A 25,073-nucleotide genomic window follows, 5' to 3' on the forward strand; every position below is an offset into this window, starting at 1 on the left:
GTGCTTTCGCGCGAGAATATCCTTGCGTCTCAGGCGCAGATCTGGCTACTCCACCGACGTGCAATAGCAGTTTAAACCCCCATATGTACCATGATCAAGCGAAAAAAATAACTAAACGAATGAAGAGTCGGATGTTGGAGCCTCGGCCACGGCAGTCTATCATCCTGACGGGAGCTGCGCGGATATCATTGAGCTAGGAAACAAATCTGCGCGTTAACTGGAGTCATTTATATTGAGGTCAATACCTGAACAAAACTGCATAAATGGCGGACAGTAAGGCTGTTAGGATTATAATGGGGACGTGGTGATGAAATTGTGTTCCAGCAGGTTGACCGTGCTAAGCTGCTTCAAGAACGCTGCGAGCTAGCTAGCGATAACGCCGAGTATTGCATTGTGTTTCATGTTTGCACAGTACGTTGTGATGGGGGCATTGTTTATTTGGTTTTAGGTACGGCGTGGTTAACGTTCTTCCGAACCTATCCCATACGTATGGGTTACGGACAGTCCGTATGGAATATGGAGTATGCAGTGTAGGACATTCCATACTCCATCACTTAACCCATCCGCGTATGGATAGAAAGCCTGAGCAGTGTCTTCTCAGTGTTGACAAAACGTGTTGCGACGGACAGCGTCGACAATTTGTCACCTTGGGTTCCATTGCTGCCCCCTCCTCTACACCGGCTGGTGAACCACATGTACATGAGCGGATAACCTCGATAAAACCAGCACCCTGCAATGGCAGTTATGAAGTTATGAGGCCTGAGAGCAAGCCCTATGTTTACTATTTAAGCAAAATTCATCACGTGTACCTTTGCGGACGACCTCGATGACATGAGTAGCCTGCAGTGGCAGTTGTGATGTCTCAGAGCAGGCCTCACATGCACTGTTCTAGCAAGCCACACTAGTCACCGCCTATCGGCAAGGGGGAGCTTCAATGTTACATCGTGGCGATATTTTTAACCATTTTGGATACGGGATTCTTGGCAACGTAATAATTCACATCTATGCAGAAAGTCAACCGATACCACGTGAATATATAAATCACTACAAATCGCTCGTTGAGAGCACAAAACTGGCCACTCCTAAGTCGCCGCTTCGAATACTTCCATACACTTCTTCTCTCTTCAGAATCCACCATGTTCAGCCTTAAATGGTCCGTCCTCGTTGCCCTGTTTCATTATTCCGGGATCTCTACAGCAGCACCGCAAGCCGCTGCTTTTGGCCCTGTTCTGCCAACCAAAGACTCTTTCTACCACCCTCCCGCCGGATATGAGAAGCAGCCACCAGGAGCAATTCTTCGAAACAGAACAGTACCATCTGCTCTTGCGATCTCCGGCGTGTCCGCTGCCTTTCAACTTCTCTATCGTACGACTGATACCTTTGGCGATGCATCAGCCACTGTTACAACAATTCTGATCCCGAGAAACGCGGATAGCACGAAGCTCCTGTCCTACCAGCTCGCTGAAGATGCTGCGAACCCCAACTGTGCTCCGTCCTATGTTATGCAGCTGTTTGCTGATTCGGGCGGGCCATTCGGAACTATCGTTAGCAACCTAGAGCTGAATCTCATTCGTGATGCTCTTAAGAAGGGCTGGTACGTATCGGTCCCGGACTTCCTCGGACCTAAATCCGCGTTTCTGGCCAATACTATGGCTGGACACGCAGTCTTGGACGGGATTCGTGCCGCGTTCCATGCCGACTTTACGAAACTGTCTAAAAACGCACGGGTCGCTCTATGGGGCTACTCTGGTGGGAGCATGGCTTCTGAATTCGCCGCTGAGCTCCAAGCGACATACGCTCCGGAGCTAAAGATCGCTGGAGCGGCTCTAGGAGGAACTATTCCAAATATCCTATCAGTGCTGAACACTATCAACAAGTCTTTCTTTGCGGGACTGATCCCAAGCGGTATCGTGGGACTCGCCAACGAGTATCCAGAAATCGCTGCTCTCGTCGCAAATGAGATCATCCCGAGCAAGGCAGACATAATCCAGAAGATCACCACCCAATGTCTGGGCGCTAACGTGCTCAGCTTCATGGGTCAAGACGTCTTCTCCTATACCAAAGATCCTAATGTCTTTAATAGCACGCTGGTGAGGAATGTTACCGACGCGAATAACCCCGGTCATATCACCCCGACGATGCCTATCCTTATATATAAAGGTGCTAAGGATCAGATCAGTCCAGTTGCTGATACAGACAAGCTTGTTGACAAGTACTGTGGTACAGGGGGCTCGGTAGAATACCGAAGAGTACCAGACTCTGAACATTTGGGTCTAATTTTCAAGGGTGCTCCAGGCGCGCTAAACTGGCTCAGTGACCGACTTAGCGGCGTTCCTGCAAAGCAGGGATGCGTCAAGTCTACCAATGCTTGACTGATATAAACAGGGTCGTTAGGGGAGCTCATATAGCCACGGGTCCATACAACCACACGGGTTTCCTCAAAGAACATGGTATCTTTTGACCGCCTCTTCTTTTCTCAAGTTTCCTCAACACCTTCTCATGTTACAGCGCGAAAAAAAAATATTAATTTGTTGATGCCTCCTCTAGTAAATTTAACTCTCCAGAAAAAGCTTATGCCTTCGGTTTTCGTTGGGGAAAAGAAAGATTGTCTAGATAAATAACGTCGGCCACCCACTTAGGAGCCAACCCACCTGGGAGCCACTCTCACGCGTCGCGTCCAGCCCCATCACCTTCTTATAACAACCGCGATAACTTACGTAAATATTATTATTATTTAATTCCTTTTAAATAGGACTATTATAGATACTAAATATACTAAATAAGACCTTTAAAATGCAATTTAAGACGTTATTAGTGGTATAAGCTAACATAAAGCTAGAAGATATTAGGGAATCCCTTAATAAACACTTAGTAGCTAGCTAAAGGGAAAATAGGTTAAAAAGGATGTATTTAAGCAGATATAACGCCTTTCTAATACTTAAGAGAGGCATCTCTATGGCTAGATCCTACTTCAGGACAAGGTAGGCCTCTCTCTGACCTATAACTAGGTCTGAGAGATAGTAGAGAGAGTGGCACATCTTAATAGCGATACTAAACCACTTAGTAAGAACTAGCTATAAGGATTCCTCTATTAAAATCTAGAAATTAAAACTCTAAGAGGTAAAAGACTTAATATTAAAAGAATTAATAGCGTATTAACTAACACTATTAAGGAATTCTTCCACTATATTAACCTTCCAGCCCTACATAACATCCCTCCTTAACACCGATATAATATAGATAAGACAGGCCTAGTAATAGGCTAGTAAGAGAACGGCCTAGTACTTAGGTTATTAAAGAAGTAAATAGCGATAAAGAAGCAGTCTAGGCTTTGTTATTAGAGTATAATTATTAAGTATATCTTAGCTACTAGGAGGAAGCTTAACCTACTAGTTATCTTCTAAAAAGACACTATTTAATAGTAATACTTTCTAGATAAGTTAAAGCTATTTACTTACTAGTTCTTTAAGGCTATAAAGAAGGGCTAGACGAATAATAATATTACTATCTACTAGCTTAAGACGGTCTTTATTTTAGAGATAAGGCTATAAAGACTATACTGTAGGTTATTAGTTATTAACGGCTATAGAAGTTATTATATAACTGAATTTCTATAAGAATATTACTAGAATAACATTTTTATCCTATTTATACTAGTATATAGTAGTTATATACTTTAACCTCTTAATGTGGCTATCTTTAGGCCTATAAAGAGGTATTATATAGCTTATCTTAGTAGGCATCTAACTATCACCAACTTATCGCCACTTAGTAAAAGGATCTTCCTAGAGTGTTATTTAGAGGCACGGGAGTTTAGAATAACTGAAGTAAATATTATTACTAGCTGGCAGGCGGCAGGACTTTAGCCTGTTAATATGGTAAGACTATTACTTAGTCCTTTGCTTCTTCTAGAGGCACTATAACGCCTAGTTACTCTAAAGAAGCCTCTAACGCCTTTAATAAGCTATTATACTTATATTATAACGCTATCTAATAGCTAGGGCGTTAAGCGGCTCTTTTCTAGCCTTAAGCGTACCTAAAAAACATCGCCTATATACTGTCTTATTAAGTGGAAGATATAGAAGGGAATTAATATATATAACAGTATTAATATTACTTCTAAGAGGCAAATTAGTTATCTTTAATAACAGATAGATAACTTAAAGTCCTATAGGAAAAAGAGAGTTTAACTAGACCCTAATAAATCCTTTATTATAGTTATAGAGGTAGATTTAGCACGTTACTAGCTTAACGCGTAATTACTAGGTATAGAAGCGGTGGGAATAATTAATTTATTAGATATAGAGATCTCTGATAGTGAGGCAATCGCCCTATAATTATTTAATATTTAATTAATATTATTTATAGTTATAATAAGGCATTTTATTAGTAGGTGTAAAATTAATGATGGTGGCTCCTAGGTGGGTTAGCTCCTAAGTGGGTGGCCGACGTTAGTCCGACGTTCTTCGAAAAACTGTTTGCAGCGCTGCACTCTGATAATCGCTTACAACCAGTTCCGAAAAGGCTGCTAATACTCGTTCTTAATAAAAGAAAATAAATACGATCTATTGCATAGAAAGCCTCAAGAAAATAATCAATTTGATTAACATAATCATGTTGTTATGAAGGAAATACCGGAGGATGTAGAAGAGACTAGAACGAGTAGTTGGGAGATGCATGTTCTTGGAGGAAATCAATCACCTAAGGTACCCGTGTGGCTGGGCTTGTACGGACCTGTGACTGTATGTGCTCCCGTATGGTTAGGCGTCCCCTACATTCCGCCCCCTGTACACTCGTGCTCGGGTCAGGCGGCCGAAACAGCAAGCTGAGTAGATGTATCAAGCTTCCCTTGCTTTCAGTGTCGCAGAGTATTTTCCTCTGCTTCCTTTGCATTTCCGTGCATTACAATTTTAATTCGCCCAAAGCGTGAAGTTTTTCTGTTTTGGTGCGAGCTGAATACGCATGTCTTGCGTTTTGTGTTCCAGGTTGGCGCTTGAATCACTTTGCAACCGGCGAGATCTCCTCCCCCGAGATTAGCTGCGAACCCATTCAAGAGTCATGGGACGGATCTAGGTACCGCGTTTCCAGTGTTGCAGTCATATGTCTATAACAATATGCACAAACAAGCTAATAGTGGTATATTCGGGCAGGGTATCCCGGCAAATGTAAATGCTTCCGCGGCAGCTATTAGTGCCTTTAAATCCAGCTATAGTATAAAAGGCTTAAGTATAAAGAAAGGGGAATAAATGTCACACTTTTAATTTAAACAAAAATAACATTTAGTTTATTACGCCTAGTGGAGATCTCTAAGAGGGCAACTATAAGCTATACTATTAAAAATAATAGTGCTAACTATTATAGTCTAGGGGCAACCCCGCTAAGTTTTATCCTATTAGTAGCTATAGCACACTTTTAGTAAAGGAATATAATATATAACTTAATATAAGTATAATAGTAGTATATATAGTATAGAGTAGTGCTATTCTAATAGTTTACTATAAGAAAGCTCTTATAAAACCTATTTGGGAATTAAACCTAGCTATATAAAGTTATAGTAGAAAAGGACTATATTAATACTATTAGAGAGTAAGTAAAAATAGGAAAATATAATAACTAGCTATTTAATACTAGTAGTAGTAATATTATAGTTAGTAAAATCCTATTATAACTATATTAAGAGAGGTATTATTAGTAGGTAAGTATAGTATTTAGGAATAAAGTCTTAGGTGTTAGAGTTAGTAAAGCTAACTAGTAACTAAATAGATAGTATTAAGTGTTATTAAATACCTATATATTAGACTCTAAGTATAACTAAGTCCTCTATAAAATTCTAATTATAGCTCTTTAAACTATATCTTATATATAGAGCCTACCCTACTTAAAGAATACCTATTTATAGTAATATATCTAATTTAACACACTTATATACTCTCTATCCTACCTACTACGTACTAAGCCTAATATTATATAGCTCCTACTTATAAGACACTAAGTATAATATTATCCTATCTAGCTCTCTTTAAATAACTTAAAGATATATTCTCCTTTATAAAGTTTATATAAGAAAATCCTAAAGATTAGTTTAGATACTATTAGTAGACCTATAATTATATAGAAAGCTAGGATATTTAAGTTAATAGCCTAATCTACTATATATCCGCCTAGAATTAAAAGGTTACTAGTTTAAAGATAAGTATATTAAAGAAAGTTACTTTTAAAGAGAGCCTATTTACTTAGTTTAAATAGAAAGATTCTAAAATTATTAAGATTACTATCTATACTTAATATAGTTAATAAGTAAGTCACCTAAATAAGCGAGTTATTTACTCTACCTAGTTTTTAGTACCTTTTATTTTAACACTTTTATTACTTAATAATAATTTATAGAAATCCCTTTAAAAAAGGTAGGTATTATTCTTACCCTTTAAACTCTTAAAAAAGACTTAAAATTAAGTTATAAAGAAACTATATTAATTTATAGTTAATATAATAACTAAATTATATAATATAATTTTATATTTAATTTAAAGAAATTTAGTAATTAGAAAAAAAGGATTATAATAAAATATATCTTTTAGTTAGATTTATAAGGACTTCCTTTTTAGTATATAAATATAAAATATATAATAAATTAATTAGTTATTAAATATAATAGTAAATATATTAAAATATATTAAATAAAAAGCCTTATATAATATAATTAATAAGTAAGTTATTTAAATAAGTAAGTTACTTATATCCTCTAACCTTTTACCTTTTAACTATTAATAACTTAATTATAATATAAAGAAATATTAAAAATTAATTAAAATCCTTTTTCTTACTAATATTTATATTTATAATATAAGTATATATATTATAACTAATCTAATTATATATATTATATTATTAATTATATATTTTAATCTTTATTTTATAATAATTATAAGTTTATATTTTATCTTTTATTTAACTATTTATATCTATTTATTTTTTAAATCTTTTATATTTTATATTAAAAAAGATCTTTTAGTTTATAACTTTATTTATTTAACTTATTAGTATTTATTAATTAACTTATTTATAACTTAAAACTTTTATATTTAAGTATATAAAAATATAATTTTATATATAATAGTTATTATATTTTTTTAAAACTATTAAGTATATTAAGACTTTTAGTTAAAAAGCTATTTAGATAATTAGTAGTTTATTTTATTTAAAATTAAAGATAATAAAATTATTTTATTTATTATATTTAGTATTTAAAAGACTTAAAGTCTAACTAATTTTAAATATAAGTTTAAAAGATTTTATATTATAAACTTAAATTATAAAATAAAAATAACCTTTTTAAGATTAAAAAGAGTAATTTTAATATTTTAAAAACTACTTTAAATATTTTTTTTTATAATAGACTTATTAAAAGTATTAAAAAATATAAAAAAGAAGTTTTTTTAATAATATATATAATATTAGTTTTTATAAGATTTTTAAGTTATTACTTATAAGTTTTTTTTAATAAACTAAAATAACTAATATTTAAAGGTTAAAGTATATAAGAAAAATATATAAGTATATAAAAGGTAATAATATTCTTTTTTTAATAAAAAAGCTTAAAGATAATTAATTAATAATATTTATAACTATTTAAAATTAAATAATAATAACTACCTTTCTTTTTATTTTTTATATATTTATTAAAATATTTAATCTAATTTATACTAATTTTATTTATTATTTAATTATTTAAGCTTATATTAATATATTAATTTAAAAGTAAGTATTTATTTATATACTAAAATATATATATTTTTAGTTTTTTATTATAATATATAATAATATTATTAAGTTTTAAGAATTTACTATTTAAATTATAATAATCTATTTTTTATTATTAAGTTATATTATTTTTACTTTTTTAACCTAATTAAAGCTTATAATAACTATTCTTATTATAATAAAGTCTATTAAAAACCTAATCTTATTAAAGTTATAAATATTAAACTTTATAATATTATATTTTATAATTATATTCTCTAAAAGTATAAACTAATTATAAATAATAATTAGATCTTTATATTTAACTTTTTAATAATTATATTTTTATTATAAATATATAATAAGTTTTAATTATTATTATATAAGGTTTTTTATTTAATATATTTTAACATATTTACTATTATATTTAATAAGTAATTAATTTATTATATATTTTATATTTATATACTAAAAAGGAAGTCCTTATAAATCTAACTAAAAGATATATTTTATTATAATCCTTTTTTTCTAATTACTAAATTTCTTTAAATTAAATATAAAATTATATTATATAATTTAGTTATTATATTAGCTATAAATAACTATTTAAAATATATTATAAGTTAATATAGTTTCTTTATAACTTAATTTTAAGTCTTTTTTAAGAGTTTAAAAGGTAAGAATAATACCTACCTTTTTTAAAGGGATTTCTATAAATTATTATTAAATAATAGAAGTATTAAAATAAAGGGTACTAAAAACTAGATAGAGTAGGTAACTTACTTATTTAAGTAACTTACTTATTAATTATATTAATAATAATTAGAGTTTATTATATATTTTTAATAAAGATATAATTATTAAAAGACTAAATATAAAAATCTAATTATTATTTATAATTAGTTTATACTTTTATAGAATATAATTATAAAATCTAGTATTATAAAGTCTAATATTTATTACTTTAATAAAACTAGATTTCTAATAAGCTTTTATAAAAGTACTAAGTTTTAACTTACTATTATAATTAAAATAGTATAAATTAAGTATTAGCTAGCTAAACTTTAAGTTAACTTTACTAAGACCTTAGCTAAACTCTATACTAACTCTATATAAAACCTAAATTACTATAAAATAAAAAGGGCTTACTATTATCTTATTTCTTCTCTTTCTTCTCTTTAAAAAAGTTAATAATAATTATAATACCTATTTATAAATACTTTAAACTTAGTCTATAATAATTAACTTTTTACTAAAAGAATATAAAATAAAAGACTATCTAACTTATAAGGAGCTTTTAAATAAATATTATTCTTTTTAAAAATAAAATAAAGTATTATAAAAGTAAAATATACTTATATAAGCCTAAATAAGGGTAATATAAAAATAACTCTAAGCTTTATAAGGTATAAAGAATCTACCTTATTATACTATTTAAGCCCCTCTAGTCTAACTAAAAAATAATACCTATATATTTAAAAGGAAAACTCTTTTACTTAAAAAAAAAGTAAAATAGTAAATTAGATTTATTTTAAAGTTAGAAAAAGGTAATTAAGTATAAACTAGAAATTAATATAGACTTTATTAGCTCTTTAAAGTTTTAGTTTATATATATTTAAAATAGCCTTAGCCTAATAGTTTAATAAAAAGTTATTATATATTTTAAAAAAGGTAGTTAATATAATAATACTAATTTATATAATTCCCTTTATTATTTAAGTAAAGTATTTAATAACTTATACTAATAGGAACTTATTTTAAATAAAATTAGTTAATTATAATAAAAAGAATAAAAGTCTTTCTTTAAGTTCTATATCTACTTTAAGTAATAACTAGCCTTAATAAGAGGTCTATTATAAATAGATAAGATTAAATTAGATAAACTTTATTTTATACTTTTAGATACTATAAGATATCTTACTATTAACTAAAAGGTTTTTAGAAGCTATTATAATACTATTATATAATAACTATAATCCCTTATAATTAACTTAAAATCTTACTAAATTAAAGTAATATTAAAACTACTTTTAAATAAGAGACGCTAATATTATATTAATTATAAAAAGGACTCTACTATAATAGGAATTAATATACTCTTAATATTACTTTTAGTTATAATTTAAAATACTTAGAGAAATTTAGGGAAAAAATAAGCTTTATAGATTTTATAAGAAGTTATAAAAGTATAATAAGTATCTAATACCTATCTTTAATAGAGATAAGATAAGTACTATATTAAGAAATATAAGTTTATATAGGCCCTCCCTCTAATAGGTATTAATTAAATAAATACTAACTTAAAACCTAATAAATCTACTATAAGTTTAAAAAATAATAAACTTTAAAAAAAAGTCTTTTTTTAAGGTAATTAAAATAGTTAGTCTTAAATAATATATTAAATATTAAATTATAAAATAAAATAGCTTAAAAGTAAGTAAAAAAAAGAATAAACACTTAACCCTTCTTAATACTAGCTATATTAGAGGCTTTTACTTTATTTAATATTCTTATAAACTTAAACTATAATTATTATAAAGCTATTTAAGAGGGTATAACTAAATAATTAGGCTTTTAACTTATATCTTTACCTACTAAATAAAATATTTAACTAATAGTAAAAAAAGACTTTAAGTTTATAGTCTCTTATATAATATAAATAAGTATTAATATTAATAACTAGTCTTTTTTAATATTATTTTATATTATTTTCTTATTAACTTATATTAGATATTATATAAATAATTATTAGAGCTATATTAGTAACTTATATCTTTACTTAATAAAAGCTAGATTTAAATAAGTTCCTTATTAGTTTTAATACTTATCTTATTTATTAAAAAACCTAATAGTAAATAAAGATTTTATATAAACTATAAGACTTTTAATATAATTATAAAAGAAGACTAATATCCTCTTTTACTTATTAAAGAGACTTTATATTTACTCTTAATAGTAAAATAGTTTATTAAGTTAAATATTTAAATAGCTTTCTATTAGCTATATATAACTCTTAAATTTAAAAAGTATATAGTATTTTATACCTATTTTAGCCTTTTTAAGTAGCTTATATATCTATTTAAATTTATAAGTACTTTTATTAATTTCTAATACTATATTAATTAAACTTTAAGTAAGAAATTTAATAATTTTATATCTATATATTTAGATAATATAATTATATATAGTTTAAATATACTTAAAGAATATAAAAAAAAGGTTAAGATAGTATTAAATAAGTTAGTAAAAGTTAGGTTATTCTTAAATATTAATAAGTATAGATTTTTAGTTATAAAAGTTAAATACTTAGGGTTTATAATAAAGATAGAGAAATTGTTTAAACTAGACTTAAAGAAGATTAAAACTATATAGTAGTAAAAGGCTTTTATTAAGATATATTAAGTATATAACTTTTTTAGCTTTATAAACTTATATAAAGATTTTATTTTTAACTTCTATTTATTTATTAAACCCTTAATATATCTTACCTATAAGAGTGTTCTATTTATATAAAAAAAAAGAAAATAATACTTTTAAGTAACTTAAGTCCTTATTTTTATCTAATCTCTATCTTACCTTATAAAATCTTAACTAAAATATAATTATTAAAATAGATTATTTAAAGATAAGGCTTAATAGTTATTTATTATAAATAGATAATAATAGTATTTTATATTTAATAGTATATTATTTTATTAAACTCTTACTTACTAAATATAATTATACTATTTATAATAAAAAACTCCTTATTATAATAATATATTTAAAAGCTTAAAAAACTAAACTATAAGAATAAAAAAATATATTTATAATCCTTATTAACTATAAAAACCTTAAATATTTTATTAAACTATAAGTTATTTTTAAATAATAAGTATAATAGTTAGAATTCTTATCTTTATTTTAGTATTAATATTACTATTAACTAGGCCTTTTTATAGCTTACTTTAATACTTTTAGCTACTTTAAATAGTTTAAAGATAACTTTAACTAACCTTTAATTAAGATTTTAAAGTTTATTAATATTATAATAGTTAAATCTAACTATCTATTATCTCCCTTTTTAAATAAAAGTTTAATAACTTTATAAAAGACTAACTTAAAAGTAGATATATCTTATATAGAAAAAGTAAAAGTTATTTAAAAAAAGAATTACTTTTTTCTATTTAAAATAAATTATAAAGAGTAAATAGTAAACTATATTATCTTAATATATAAGACACTTTAATTTTATAGCTATATATAAGTACCTAGTTAAAAGCCCTTAATAACTATACTTATTAAATATACTTATATATCTAATATAGTAGTATATTTAAAGTAGAATAGTATATTTTAGATATTAATTTATAATTATTACTAGTTAGGATTATTATAAGATATAATATATTATATTAGGAATTACCTTAATTATAGTATATATAAGTTATAATTATTATATTAAGGCCTTTTATAATATATTTTAATTATAAATTAATATTAGAAATAAGTTTTAGTTAATTTTATAATAGATCTATTAAGTAAAAGACTAAAATAACTATATTTCTTTATAATTATTATAAACTACTTATTAAAATATATTTAATTAGAAATTATAATATTAATAAATATTAAAATATATATAAAATAATTCCTTTATATATAATAGTGTTTTTATAGTTTTCTAAACTAACTTATTAGTAATTATAGATTAAATTAAGTTAGTTAGTTTTAAAAATATTATATTATCTATTAGGTATATTTTAACTTTTATTTACTACCTATTATCTTTAAATAAATAATAGTATAAAATATATTAACTAAAAAATATAAGTAGTTTTAAAAGTACTTATCTTTTATTTATAATATAACTAGTTATAATAACTTCTTATAGTATAATATACCCTTAATAATAAGGACTTAAGTATTATAAGTTTTAATTTAAACTTCCTTTTATATAAATATAATACTAAAATAGTCTAATTATATCTAAATAATTTATACCTATTAAATAAGATACTATTAGGCTATACCTAATAGTTCTTATAATATATTAAAGATAGTAATAACTAAGTATAGTCTACTATTACTTATATATAATAATAATAAAAAGAAATATCTAATTAAAGCTAATATCTAATAGAAAAATTCTAAATTAATAATTAGGTATAATTATCTTTATATAATATTATAACTAACTATTCTAATAAAAAGCTTAATTAAGTCTACTTTAAATATTATATTATAATTATTTTAAGTCTATTAATAATAATATTAGACTTACTTAAAAGCCTTTATAAGATATTCTATATTAACCTAGTTAAATAAGTAATAATAGACCTTTTACTATTTTAGGTATAGAATAATTAGGCGTTTAAATTAACTTTAGTTAATAATAAATTAAAAAATAGTTAATATTTAGAATAGATTATTAAGGGGGTTCTTTATACTTATAATACTAAAAGTTAGGGTAGAAAAAGGGAAGTCCTAATAAAATAGGTAGACTTTTAAGACTTAATATAAGAGCTACTTAGTACTTTATAGACTACTTTAATACTAGCTATATTTAAGGCCTATTAAAATAAAGCTAATAGATATAATAGTATATAATAAGTATATTATAATAGGTTATAATAGGTAGGTAAAATAGAATAATTAGAAGATATATAGATATAAATAATAGGAAATAATTAATATTATAATATTTTAAAAGGAGAGGCTATTTTATAGACTTATAGCTTTATTAGTATTATATTATAGCCCTTTTACTATCTAATTTAAACTTATAATAATAAAAACTAATATAAGAAAAAATAATTATAAATAATTCCCTAAACTCTAAACTAGTTTATTTAATATATATACTAATAATAATATAAAAATTAATTACCCTAATAGACACCCTAATTAAGAACTACTATTTTATTTCCTCTTTAAATAGGACCTTATCTAATTCTCTAAGATACTTACTAAAGTCTATATCTTTAATATTATAGGTTTAGTTAGAATAATAGTAACTATATAGGTAGTTAAATAAATAATAAGGGGAATAATAGTAATAATTAAAATAGTAATAATTAGAATATCTATTAGAAGGTAATTAGGAATAAGACTTATAATAATAATATAAAAAGTAAAAGTTATATAAATTATACTTATATTAACTTAAAAGGTAATATAAGAGTATTAATAAAAGTATAAAAGTAATTAGGTATATAAGGGTAGCTATTAGTAATATATTTATATATATACTCTTTTTATTATAGTATATATTATATTTATTTTAAATATAAGTATAAATATATAGGGTTTCTTAAAAGTATAATTAAATTAGTAGTAGTTTTATAATAAGATAGACTATATTAGGGTAAGAGAGAAAAGGGGTTTTTAAGAATATATACTATAAGTACTTAAATATTCTAACTAAGTTAATTAAAGGTATTAATAGTACTAATAATATTAGTTTAGTTAGTATAGTTTTTACTAAAAGAACTAATAAGGAGTACTACTTATAATAAAATAATAATAGCGCTCTTACTAGTATTAAGGCTAAAATAATAAGGAGTAAAGATATCCTAAATAGAGATAAGGTAGAGTATAGTAGTATTTAAGACACTATAATACTATTAGATAAAATATACTATAATAAGCTATAAGATAGCTTTTTTAAAGCCCTTCTCTCTTAACTTATTTATAATAGAAGTCTTTATAGTCTTATTAGAGTTATAAATCTATTATATATTATAAATAAAGTAATATAAGGTAGGGTTTATTATAAAAATAATAAGGGCCTATTTATAAGTTTAATATTTACTATTATAAAATATATAAGTATTTTTAGGCTTTAATTAGTAGTTAAGTATATTATAATTAGTAATACTTTTAAGATAGGTTAGATAAGATATATTAAGTTTTATTATTTAAAGTAAATTTATTACTATTAGAGTCACTCTTTATAATAAAGCTAGTTAGGGAATATTAAAGGTAATAATACCTAATATTTAGGTTATAATTATTCCTACTAAAAGGAGAGAGAAAAAGAGATATAATAATAGTAAATATATTATTAAGTCTAAGATAAAAATATAGTATTATATTAGGAAAGTTATTAAATATAAAAGAGTATATAGTAAGATATAAGAAGAATATTATTAATATAAGAAGGAAATAAAATAATATAAGTATAATATTATAAGAAAATAAAATAGTTAATAGAGGGAAAAAAGGAAAATACTATTAGGTATTATAATAAAGATTTTATTATTATAAAAGTTTCCTTTAAAAAGGTATAGTCTTTTTATTATATAGTTTACCTTTTTATAATTACTTTACTTTATTTATACTTAAAGTACTTAAATAGTATTATATATTATATAATAGTTTATTATAAAGACTTAATTAGGCGCTTAAAAGAGTAGGTAAGGTCTAGTTATAACTATATAATTACTAACTACTACCTACTAACCCCTAACTAATAGTAATATATAGCTTTATTAGAGTTATATTCTTTATACTATACTTAAAGAGTTTAAGAATAATATATACTAAAAAAAAAAAAAAAGTTTTACTAATTAATAGGGGGGATAAATAGGGGGGGTATATAAAGGTATTAAGTTTTAGCTTACTATTATAACTAAGATAGTATAAGTTAAGTATTAATTAGCTAAGCTTTAAGTTAACTTTATTAAGACCCTAGTTAAACTTTATACTAACTTTATATAAAACCTAAACTATTATAAAATAAAAAAAGCTTACTATCTTCTTATTTTTTCTCCTTCTTCTCCTTAAAAGTGTTAATAATAATTATAACGCCTATTTATAGACACTTTAAAGCTAGTTTATAATAGCTTTATTATAATAGAAATAGTTATTATAAGCTTTAATTAAGTTAAAAAAGTAAAAATAATATAGTTTAATAATAAGAAATAAGTTATTATAATTTAAATAGTAAATTCTTAGAGCTTAATAGTACTATTATATATTATAGTAAAAGGCTAAAAGTATTTTATATTTTAATATAAAAATAAATATCTACTATTAGATTAGTATATTAATATAAGTTTAAATAGTTAAATAATAAATAAAACTAATATAAATTAAATTAAGTATTTTAATAAATATATAAAAGATTAAAAAGAGAGTAATTATTACCTTTTAATTCTAAATAACTATAAAAGTTACTATTTAACTACTTTTAAACTTTCTATTAAAAGAAGAATATTATTACTCTTTATATACCTATTTATTTTTCTTATATATTTTAGCTTTTAAATATTAACTATTTTAGTTTACTAAAAAAGACTTATAAGTAATAAATTAAAGGTCTTATAAAGACTAGTATTATATATATTATTAAAAAAGACGTTTTATTTTTATTTTTTAATACTTTTAATAAGTCTATTATAAAAGAAAATATTTAAGATAGTTTTAAAGATACTAAAATTACCCTTTTTAATCTTAAAAAGGTTATTTTTATTTTAAAACTTAAAAGTTATAATATTAAGTCTTTTAAACTTATATTTAAAATTAATTAGATTTTAAGTCTTTTAGATATTAAATATAATAAATAAAGTAATTTTATAGTCTTTAGTTTTAAAAATAAATATTATTAATTATTTAAATAACTTTTAAACTAAAAGTCTTAATATACTTAATAGTTTTAAAAAGAAATATAATAACTATTATATATAAGGTTATATTTTTATATATTTAAATATAAAGTCTTAAAGTTATAAATAAGTTAATTAGTAAATACTAATATATTAAAAAAATAAAATTATAAACTAAAAGATCTTTTTTTATATAAGATATAAAAGATTTAAAAAAGTAAATAGATATAAATAGTTAAATTAAAAATAAAATATAAGCTTATAATTATTATAAAATAAAGATTAAAATATATAATTAATAATATAATATATATAGTTAGATTAAATATAATATATATACTTATATTATAAATATAGAAACTAGTAAGGAAGAGAATTCTAATTAGTTTTAAATATTTATTAATATTATAATTAATTATTTATAATTAAAGATTAAAGGGTTAATAGAGGTATACTATTTACTTATTTATACTACTTATTTATTAACTATATTATACTTTAATATATTTATTATTATATTTAGTTAATAGCTAGTTTATTATTTTTTTTAGTTTTCTATTATATAAAGTTTTCTATTCTCTTATTTTAAAAAGACTATTTAGGCTTTTTAAGTATAAAATTACTTTATAATTTTATATTATATTAATTATAAAGTATATTAACTAGTTAAAAAATATATACTATTAGAAAGAAGGTATTAAAGTTAATATATATTAGTAGGTATTTTAATGTCTAGTAGAGTATTTATAAGAACTAACTTTAGCTCTAAAAAAGGTATTTTTAGTATTATTAAAAGTAAACTAATAAGTAACTTACTTATTAGTAGTTTTACTATATTAACTAACTATAAGTTAGCTTTTTACTATCTAATATAAATATTTTAACTTTATAGACTAGCTATCTTAATAATAGTATAACTTTTAAGAAAAACTCTTTTTCTAATAAATAAGGAATAATTATTATTAAGCTAGTTATTAATCTCCTTATAATAATAGACTTTAACTAAACTAAGTACTATTATATTAATAAGTTAAAAATATAAAAGCTATAAGCTAATAGAAATAGAAAATATATATTATAATATAATATTTATATAGAAACTCTATTATATAATAGCTTTTATAACTATTAATAATAAAGAGATAATACTAAATTAAAAATAGTTTTATTTTTAAAATAAAGATAGTTTATAACTAATAGAAAGTGATTTTATTATTAGTCTAGCTTTAGGCTATTATCTTAAATTTCTAGCTTTTAAAGGGCCTAATTTCTTAAAAAATCACTACTTTTAAATACTCTTACTATTAAATAATACTAATAGAATAAGACTCTTATCTAATACTAAGATATACTTAAAATTATACTCTAATAATACTTTTTAAACTACTTTTTTAAAATAATTCTCTTTTATAATAACCCTAATATTATACTATTCTCTTAGAGACCTATTATAAGTCTAGTCTTATTTATATTATATTAGTTATTTAAAAATATCTTATTTATAGTTCTAATTATTAGAAGCTTAAAAAAACTCTATATAATATAAGTTAAAGTATTACTAGCCCTTTTAAAATTAAATTTCTTACCTTTTAAAGTCTTAATTTCTAGATTTCTTTTAATAAAGCCTTATATCTAGTTCTTATTTACTAATTCTATATTACTATTAGCTCTAACTAACTCGCCTATTATCTACTAGATTTACTTATAGATTAATAGGTTACTTAAAGTATCTTAAATTAATATTTAGTCTCTTAAATTTTCTTTTTATATTAATAAAAGGTTTTATATACCTTTAAAAGCCTTTTTATATAATATTCTACCTTTTAATTTTTCTTATCTTATTAACTATAATACTTTTTATTACTATATAGTAATATAGAGTTTTATATTACTAATTATATCCTAAATAGTATTTTAAAAGGCCTATTTAGTATATTTAAAAGGTATTATTATATATATAAAATTTAATATTAAGATAACTATAATTATATAAGAAAATATAGTTCTAGTAATATAGGTTTAATGTTAAAGTGGGTAGAATGACGGCGCTGAGATATGGGTAGGGCTAAGAAGTGGGTGGCCGACGGTACAAGGTGAAAAAGGAGCAACCACGTTGCTGAGCCACGGAAGCCATGTCACACGCTAGATCGGAGCCCACATGATGCCATGCCACAGACCTCCTTGGCCCGCGTTGCAGTCAACCACAAACCGCCACGAACAATATACAACCTATATAATGTTCGATTTTTTTTCTTCTCTTCTTTCTTTCAAAGAATACCCTTGGTTGTACTGCGCCAGCTCTGAGTCACTCAGCCTGATGGTGATGACTCCAGTCGCCGACAACTACACACGTCACAATCCGAATAAGCACAAGCAGATCTTCAATCACAGCCTCAGCACAGCCACAAGCTAACAACTCTGCACGGGACAACATCTCACAAATCACACACAAGAAATTTATTTATTTTTGCCTCGAATCTTCCAAATTGATCATGGTTATTACTGCCCATCACGGATTTATATACCATATACGCAGCCATGGCGGTTGAGCGTATAGAATACGCCGCAGCATCGCTGCCTGCACTAGTCGACGACGTTTTCTTCATGGTCCTCGACTATCTGGAGCCTGCACACCTGGCCCCGTTGGTACGATGCTGCCAACTGCTACACACGCGGGCACTACCCGTCCTGCTGGGCACAGAAGTGCGCCGCGATAGGGCCCTTCTCTGGGCGTGCCGGCACGGCCGCCTGTCTGCTGTGCGCAGAGCCGTTGCGTTTGGCGCCAACATTGTCGCACCGGCGTACCTGGCCACCTCGCGCGTCACCCAGAACGGCGCGGGTGCAACCCAGATCGTGTACAGGACGTCGCCCCTGCGCGTCGCAGCGCAGAGCGGCAATCTGGTGATGCTGCAGGTGCTCATGGAACTTGGCGCAACGTTGGATATGCCGCGCGAGTTCCCCCAGAAGATGCTATCGCCCGACAGGGAGATTTCAAGCTTCCTTGCCAGCATTTCAGAAAAGCCGGAACGTTTACCGCTTCTCTTGCTATTCTTCAACTCGGCCCTGGCCGGTTGCGGCGGCGGATTCTTCCAAGGGGCGTCATATGCGCAGATATGCCTGCAGCATGCCTTCGGCGGTCCAAAACTTCCACCAGTGGAAGCTGTTCGCTTTTTGGTCTCGTACAAAGGGCCGGGAGGATGTGCTAGTGTGAGGCGCCTACAGGCCTCAAAAACAAAGAAGGCCTGTCCCCTGGCGCGAGCCATATTGGGGAGACAGCGAGAGCTGGAGGAGCTGCTCGTCGCGCATAGGGCCGATATTCATGGCATACCCTACTGGACGGAAGATTTGCCGATGAGAGCCGCTGACATTCCTATCTATGCGGCAGCACGGATGATGGCGCATGATGGGATTGATTTGGTAAGACGCTGCATCGTCCTAGGTGCCGACGTGCGTCACGACAGCAACATTGTATATACTTGTAAGAGAAAACTACGAACCTCGAATAGGTTGTTGGGCATAACATTTGAAGCACGCACGCCCTTGCCGGTATATCTGTACGTCGCCTCCGTTGAGAACTGGAACAAGGATCAGCTTCTGCGCCCGACAGAGGGGATTAAGTTTTGGCTCGGGCAGGGTATGGCCATTGACGACGGAAGGGTAGGGAAAGGTTGTCCACAGCCAGGTATATGGAGCAGCGGCTCGCTGCCCTCCATGATTGAAATGCTGATTGATAAGTGGGGGGCTGATTTCCTAGCAAATGACGAGTTTAACCGTGTCATCAGCTTGTTGGCAAAGCCTGGGCTGAGTGATCAGCATCTCTCTCTCCTAGACAGGCTTCCCTCTCCCAAAGATCCCAAGGCTTGTGAGCGATGGGAGGGTCATTTTCCCTTTATCACGCCCGAGGACAGTGATTATTTAAGAATGGGGTGTTTGAGGTTCGACTAGAATAACATCGTGTCATTACCATTTCCACTCAGCGTGGGCGAGGGACAGTGTTACTTTGCTATTCTGTAAGGTAGCTTTCAAGTCAATAAGATTCTGCTTAGGGATTCTTGCACGTGAATATTGTGCATCATTTTCGGGTGTCTTGGCTTTGAGTAGCTTCGAATTTCTGATATTACTGCTTATAATGTCTTGATGCCTGATACCCGGTGACCCAACAGTTGACGAATGTGACCGGACTTTCCACAGAAGTAATATGAACGTTTTAAAATACTGAAAAATTCGAACTCTGATAGACGTGATGTATTCATTGATTGACACAAGTAGTATCACCTCTTTTGTCAAGTTGCAGCGAGACAGCGCAGTCTGGTTAAATCGGGTCCTTGTAATTGCCAAGAGGAAGGAAGCATACAGATGACGGCTTTGGGATATCGAGCGGAAAATTGTGCAAAATCTTCTACGAAAGCCAAACATGAAACGAGGACACCACCAGATATCGGAAATAGCAAAGAAACCTTCTATGTAGCTAAAATTCGGCGTGCAGAAGTCGCTGGTCACAAATAGTCCCTCGATGTAGCTTGAGGAGAGCCAAGGACGGAGGCACAAACGTTTATACTGCAAGCCCTATTCTCTTGTAGCGTCTGATAACCAAGGAAAAACAAAGTGTCGCATTCATATGCCTGTAATATAGTAAGTTGGTCATGTAGTCATGTCTTGAATGTCGATTCTGCCGTCCTCCCTTGAGCGCCTCGACTGCGACCTCAATACTTAATCATCAACTCTCCTCCTTTAGTATTTCGTGCTTCTCTTTACGCCATACGCGGCTTCTGCGCGCTCCAACTCTCGCAGCTTGCTCTGTACCTCCTCGCCCCCGTCCTCGTCACTATCCGCTGGATCAACACAAGGCTCATGTAGCCGCAACGGATCGCGCGGCCGCACTAGCCTAGCCCCGACGAGTGTCTTAGTTTCCTCTTCTGCCGCCAACGCTTCTTCATCCTTCACCCCGTCTCCCTCGAGACCGTAGGCCAAGCATCGACCATCTTTCGTGGTATTCAGAGGACAGTGCAGATACCTCTGCGCCTCGCGCGCCCTGTTCCACGCCTCGAAGCTAACAAAGTACAGCACGGCGCTGCTGATGCGCGCCGCCCAGTCCACGGGAGGCAGACAGCACGCTTCGTGCAAGACGTCGGCCGAGGCCAGGATGCGCGCGCAGCGCTCCACGTGCGGCTGCACATCAGTCTGCGAGCGCAGCCCGCCCGCCTTGAAGCCGATTGCGGCGCCGTCGGGTCGCTTGAGCGCCTCGATGAAACGCTCTGGGGGGGTCAAGCCAGACAACAGCCTTCCGTACGGTAGCCAGTTTATGTATCTCGCCTTTTCTGTGAGTAGCTTGTCTGGAAACGTGCCTGCAATGGCGGCGAAGAAGAAGACTAGGAGCGCCTCGTCCACCAGTGTGCCCCAGCCGCCGCCTTGCTCCGTCGGCCAACGCCAGTGGTCTCGCTTCTGCCTCTTAATATCCACTGCCCCCTTCAAATCGACACCACGCATCCGGCTCAGACGCACCAGAGCCGCCGTCTGCTCGTGCCCTGGTAGACTCTCTTAAACCATTGATCGTGCCTTAATGTACCAGTTGCGGTGACGTGGAAGTTGTGCCGCAAGAGCGACTAAAGTGTCGCTATAATATCGTCCATTGCAGAGCATTTCCTCTTAGATTCTGGTTTAGTTTTATTTGACTAAGTCCTGTTTAGAAACGGTGTACTAGCTCTCAACTCTTATAGTCTGAGTGACCGGGCTGACTAGTGAGTCACAACGGTCGTACAGACGAACAAAGGATCCGCGCTGGGCAAGATGGCGCTCCTCGCCATGAAGACTCGGACGCAGGTTAAGACATCTAATGCCCAATGCGCTAGAACGTGGACAAGGAGCGGCTTTGACGGTAACACGAAACCGTGATGGTCGAAAGGACGAACCTCGAGGCTCGGTGTTCGCGGAGTTTTTTTATTGCTGTTTTCATACCTAAAATGCAGTTTAAAGGATACAGTGTAGCTAAAAGCAGCCAAGCTAAGGTCGCCGAGGAATGCGAAGATCGGCGCGCGGGAATTACATGCCCTTCCCCACTCCCTCACTTCTCGAGGCTCCCTCGATGACTAGACCAAAACGCTCACGCAAAACACTCATTTCTCAGTAGGCATTGCTAGACAGACTACCAACGTGCGGTTCCAAGACACGACCACACCTAGCGCGAAACTACAGTGCGGACTCCCACAAGGCTTCCCAATCTCCCCGATACAATACATCTTAATTACGGCGGCAATATACTTCCTCTCAGGCGCGACCCAGAGATATGGATACGCAGACGACACTGCCATGCTGTTGATAGGAGACTCGCTGGAGGGCAGAGGAGTGGACGCAAACGGCTCAAGGAGTAATCAAGTACCTCCGATCAAGCACCTCCGAGTTATGAACAACACTGGGCGAGGCATGTCGGCAACAGCAGCCCGCAGAGCAGTATAGTACTGTATAGGCGAACTCTGCCAGCAGAGCAGTCTGGTAGTATAGGCGAACTCTGCCAGCAGAAGCAGTCTGGTAGTATAGGCGAACTCTGCCAGCAGAAGCAGTCTGGTAGTATAGCCGAACTCTGCTAAAGAGTACGTAAGGTATATTTTCTGGTACTGAGCTCTGTTTATGCTGGCGGCCTGTTCTTCGTAGTCTACTGCCCATAGGGCAGCTCGCTAGGCTGCTGCTAGGCTGGCCAGCAACACCTTGATAAGCATAGCCACCACCCCTTCTTGTTTGGTGCTGCAGTTGGTTGTGCTGGACTGGGTTAGTAGTAGGGTAGCTTTCCTTACTTGTCGCCTTCCGAGACGCTAATCTGCTGCGCCCCTCGAGTCGTCGTCACCCTCATATCTTTGGAGTGCTAGCTATCCGTTTCTGGCAGTCAAAGTCCTAGAAAAAGATCTTGCGCCCACTGTTTTCTTATCTCTTGCGCCCGCTCGTGTAACTACAAAACTCACATCGTTGACTTTGAAAGGAGACTTTTTTCCCTTCTTTCTTGGCTCTTTATCTGCATCGCCATAAATCTGATCGCGTCTCGCCGTCTCTGCATCAATTTTGACATTGCTGCAGATAGCGGAAAAGCTTATTTTTATTGCCTGCGCAGCCTCCGGACACCCTGCAGCACCTTGCAGCCAGCGCGGCAGCCCCGCAAATAAGGTTGAGTTCCCGTGGACATCATGGTGAGCCCCCACTTAGAGCCCCCCCTTATCCTCCATCATCTGCAAGCCACAGAAGCCAAAAACTACAATGAGACATGCAACGCCTAAAAAGGTGCAGCGGTAGCTTACAAGCGTTTTATTCAGGTTTCTGCCGCTGCCTCGCTGACCACTTTTCGTTGGGTCACGTCGCTCTCCCTGCTACTGCTCGTCGTGGCTCATTTCATCGGCTCCGGAGCGGCCGCAGATCAGCCCGGAGCTTTCGTGTACCGAGGCCCAAACGATGATCCTGAATTGTCCAAGGCTGTCGGTGAGCTGCTTGAGTCGTCTCCTCGCAAGTTTTCAGTCAAGTATGTTGGCCCCGACGACATAACTGCTAATAGCCTGGAGTCTATAAAGCTTATTGCCTTTCCTGGCGGTCCCGGTATGTTGCTTGGTGTTTTTTTTTTTTTTTTTAATATTCGAGGAACGATGCTCTTAGTATTGTTTGCTCACCTCCCCACAGTACAATCACATATCCGTGTGTCGCTCACACAAACTAAAACTATGACTAAAAACCACTCGCCAAGAAGTGGCGCTGCAAATCCTCCCCACACCTGACTTATTTCCACTTACTGCCGCGATACGTCGCCCCAGCGGATGCTCTTGATGCTAACCGGCCCCGTATTTTATAGATCTTCAGAGCTCGTGGGCCGAGATTGAGCCCGTGGCGCAAGACATCCGGGACTTTGTCGCTAACGGTGGCCGCTACCTTGGTTTCTGTCTAGGCGCGTACCTCGCTGGTCACTCGCCAGGTCTTGCTCTCCTACCTGACGGCACTGACATTACTCCTGAGAGTGACGAAAAGGACGCGCAAGTTAAAGATGCCAGGGATACGGTAATCCAGGTCGACTGGCAATTTAGTTCTGGTCCGAATATGGGCAAAACGGTAAATAACCGCTGGGTGTACTTCCAGGAGGGGAGTGTTGTCAAAAGTTTCGTCGAGAATGATACCAGCCATGTCCTTGCGCGGTACTCCTCGACTGGCGATGTCGCTGCGACCATCAACAAGTATGGCCAGGGATTGGTTGGCACAACCGGGCCGCATCCAGAGGCGAATCAATTATGGTGTAAGTTGCTATGCCAACTTTCACCTATACTTTTAGTTCTTGTAATGCTAATTGCGATGTAGTTGATTCGGCGAAAGTCAGGGCAATTGATGGCTTGCAGTTTAAAATTGGCTATGATCTAATTGAAGCCACTATGACCGGCGGCAAAAACGTCAAGGGGCTACCGTTTTCTAGGCTGACCAAAGGGAATAGAACTGGAACTAATACAAGGTTTGTGGCAAGTGCCGGCAGTAGACCGAGAAATTTAGTTCGCGGTCTGTTTCAAAGCTAGCCGAGCTGGTCCTTACTCTCTTTTTCTTGTTCTTTTCTCTTTTTGAACAGATTATAATGCGATGCGTTGGCGGCTACTCCTTGGACTTGTCGAAAACATGATGTTGTTTACACCATCAATATTCGGATGGCAAGCTATGCTCAGAGTTTCTGGCTCAAGGTCGGGGCGGGACAGATTGAATATATTCCTCAGATTTGAGATTTGAACTGACCTC

General features: G+C 31.0%; 4 protein-coding genes across 4 annotated transcripts; 3 read left to right on the top strand and 1 right to left on the bottom strand.

Moving 5' to 3' along the window:
- Positions 1–1,136: 1,136 nt before the first annotated feature.
- On the top strand, positions 1,137–2,372 carry LMH87_001595 (uncharacterized protein; the record flags this gene model as incomplete). Its single annotated transcript, XM_056192892.1, has 1 exon — positions 1,137–2,372. The coding sequence occupies one exon, from the start codon at positions 1,137–1,139 to the stop codon at positions 2,370–2,372; it is 1,236 nt and encodes a 411-aa protein (XP_056049983.1).
- Positions 2,373–18,866: 16,494 nt separating this feature from the next.
- LMH87_001596 (uncharacterized protein) lies at positions 18,867–20,278 on the top strand (the record flags this gene model as incomplete). The annotated part of the gene is made up of 3 exons (XM_056192893.1): positions 18,867–19,806; positions 19,858–20,186; positions 20,249–20,278. 3 exons carry the CDS (start codon positions 18,867–18,869, stop codon positions 20,276–20,278), a joined length of 1,299 nt encoding a protein of 432 aa, XP_056049984.1.
- Positions 20,279–21,059: 781 nt separating this feature from the next.
- Positions 21,060–21,815, bottom strand: LMH87_001597 (uncharacterized protein; the record flags this gene model as incomplete). The annotated part of the gene is made up of 1 exon (XM_056192894.1): positions 21,060–21,815. The coding sequence occupies one exon, from the start codon at positions 21,813–21,815 to the stop codon at positions 21,060–21,062; it is 756 nt and encodes a 251-aa protein (XP_056049985.1).
- Positions 21,816–23,500: 1,685 nt separating this feature from the next.
- LMH87_001598 (uncharacterized protein) lies at positions 23,501–24,859 on the top strand (the record flags this gene model as incomplete). Its single annotated transcript, XM_056192895.1, has 4 exons — positions 23,501–23,503; positions 23,627–23,903; positions 24,154–24,588; positions 24,651–24,859. 4 exons carry the CDS (start codon positions 23,501–23,503, stop codon positions 24,857–24,859), a joined length of 924 nt encoding a protein of 307 aa, XP_056049986.1.
- Between the last annotated feature and the right edge of the window lie 214 nt (positions 24,860–25,073).

This window comes from Akanthomyces muscarius, chromosome 3, assembly GCF_028009165.1.
Source record: "Akanthomyces muscarius strain Ve6 chromosome 3, whole genome shotgun sequence".
Classification (NCBI taxonomy): domain Eukaryota; kingdom Fungi; phylum Ascomycota; class Sordariomycetes; order Hypocreales; family Cordycipitaceae; genus Akanthomyces; species Akanthomyces muscarius.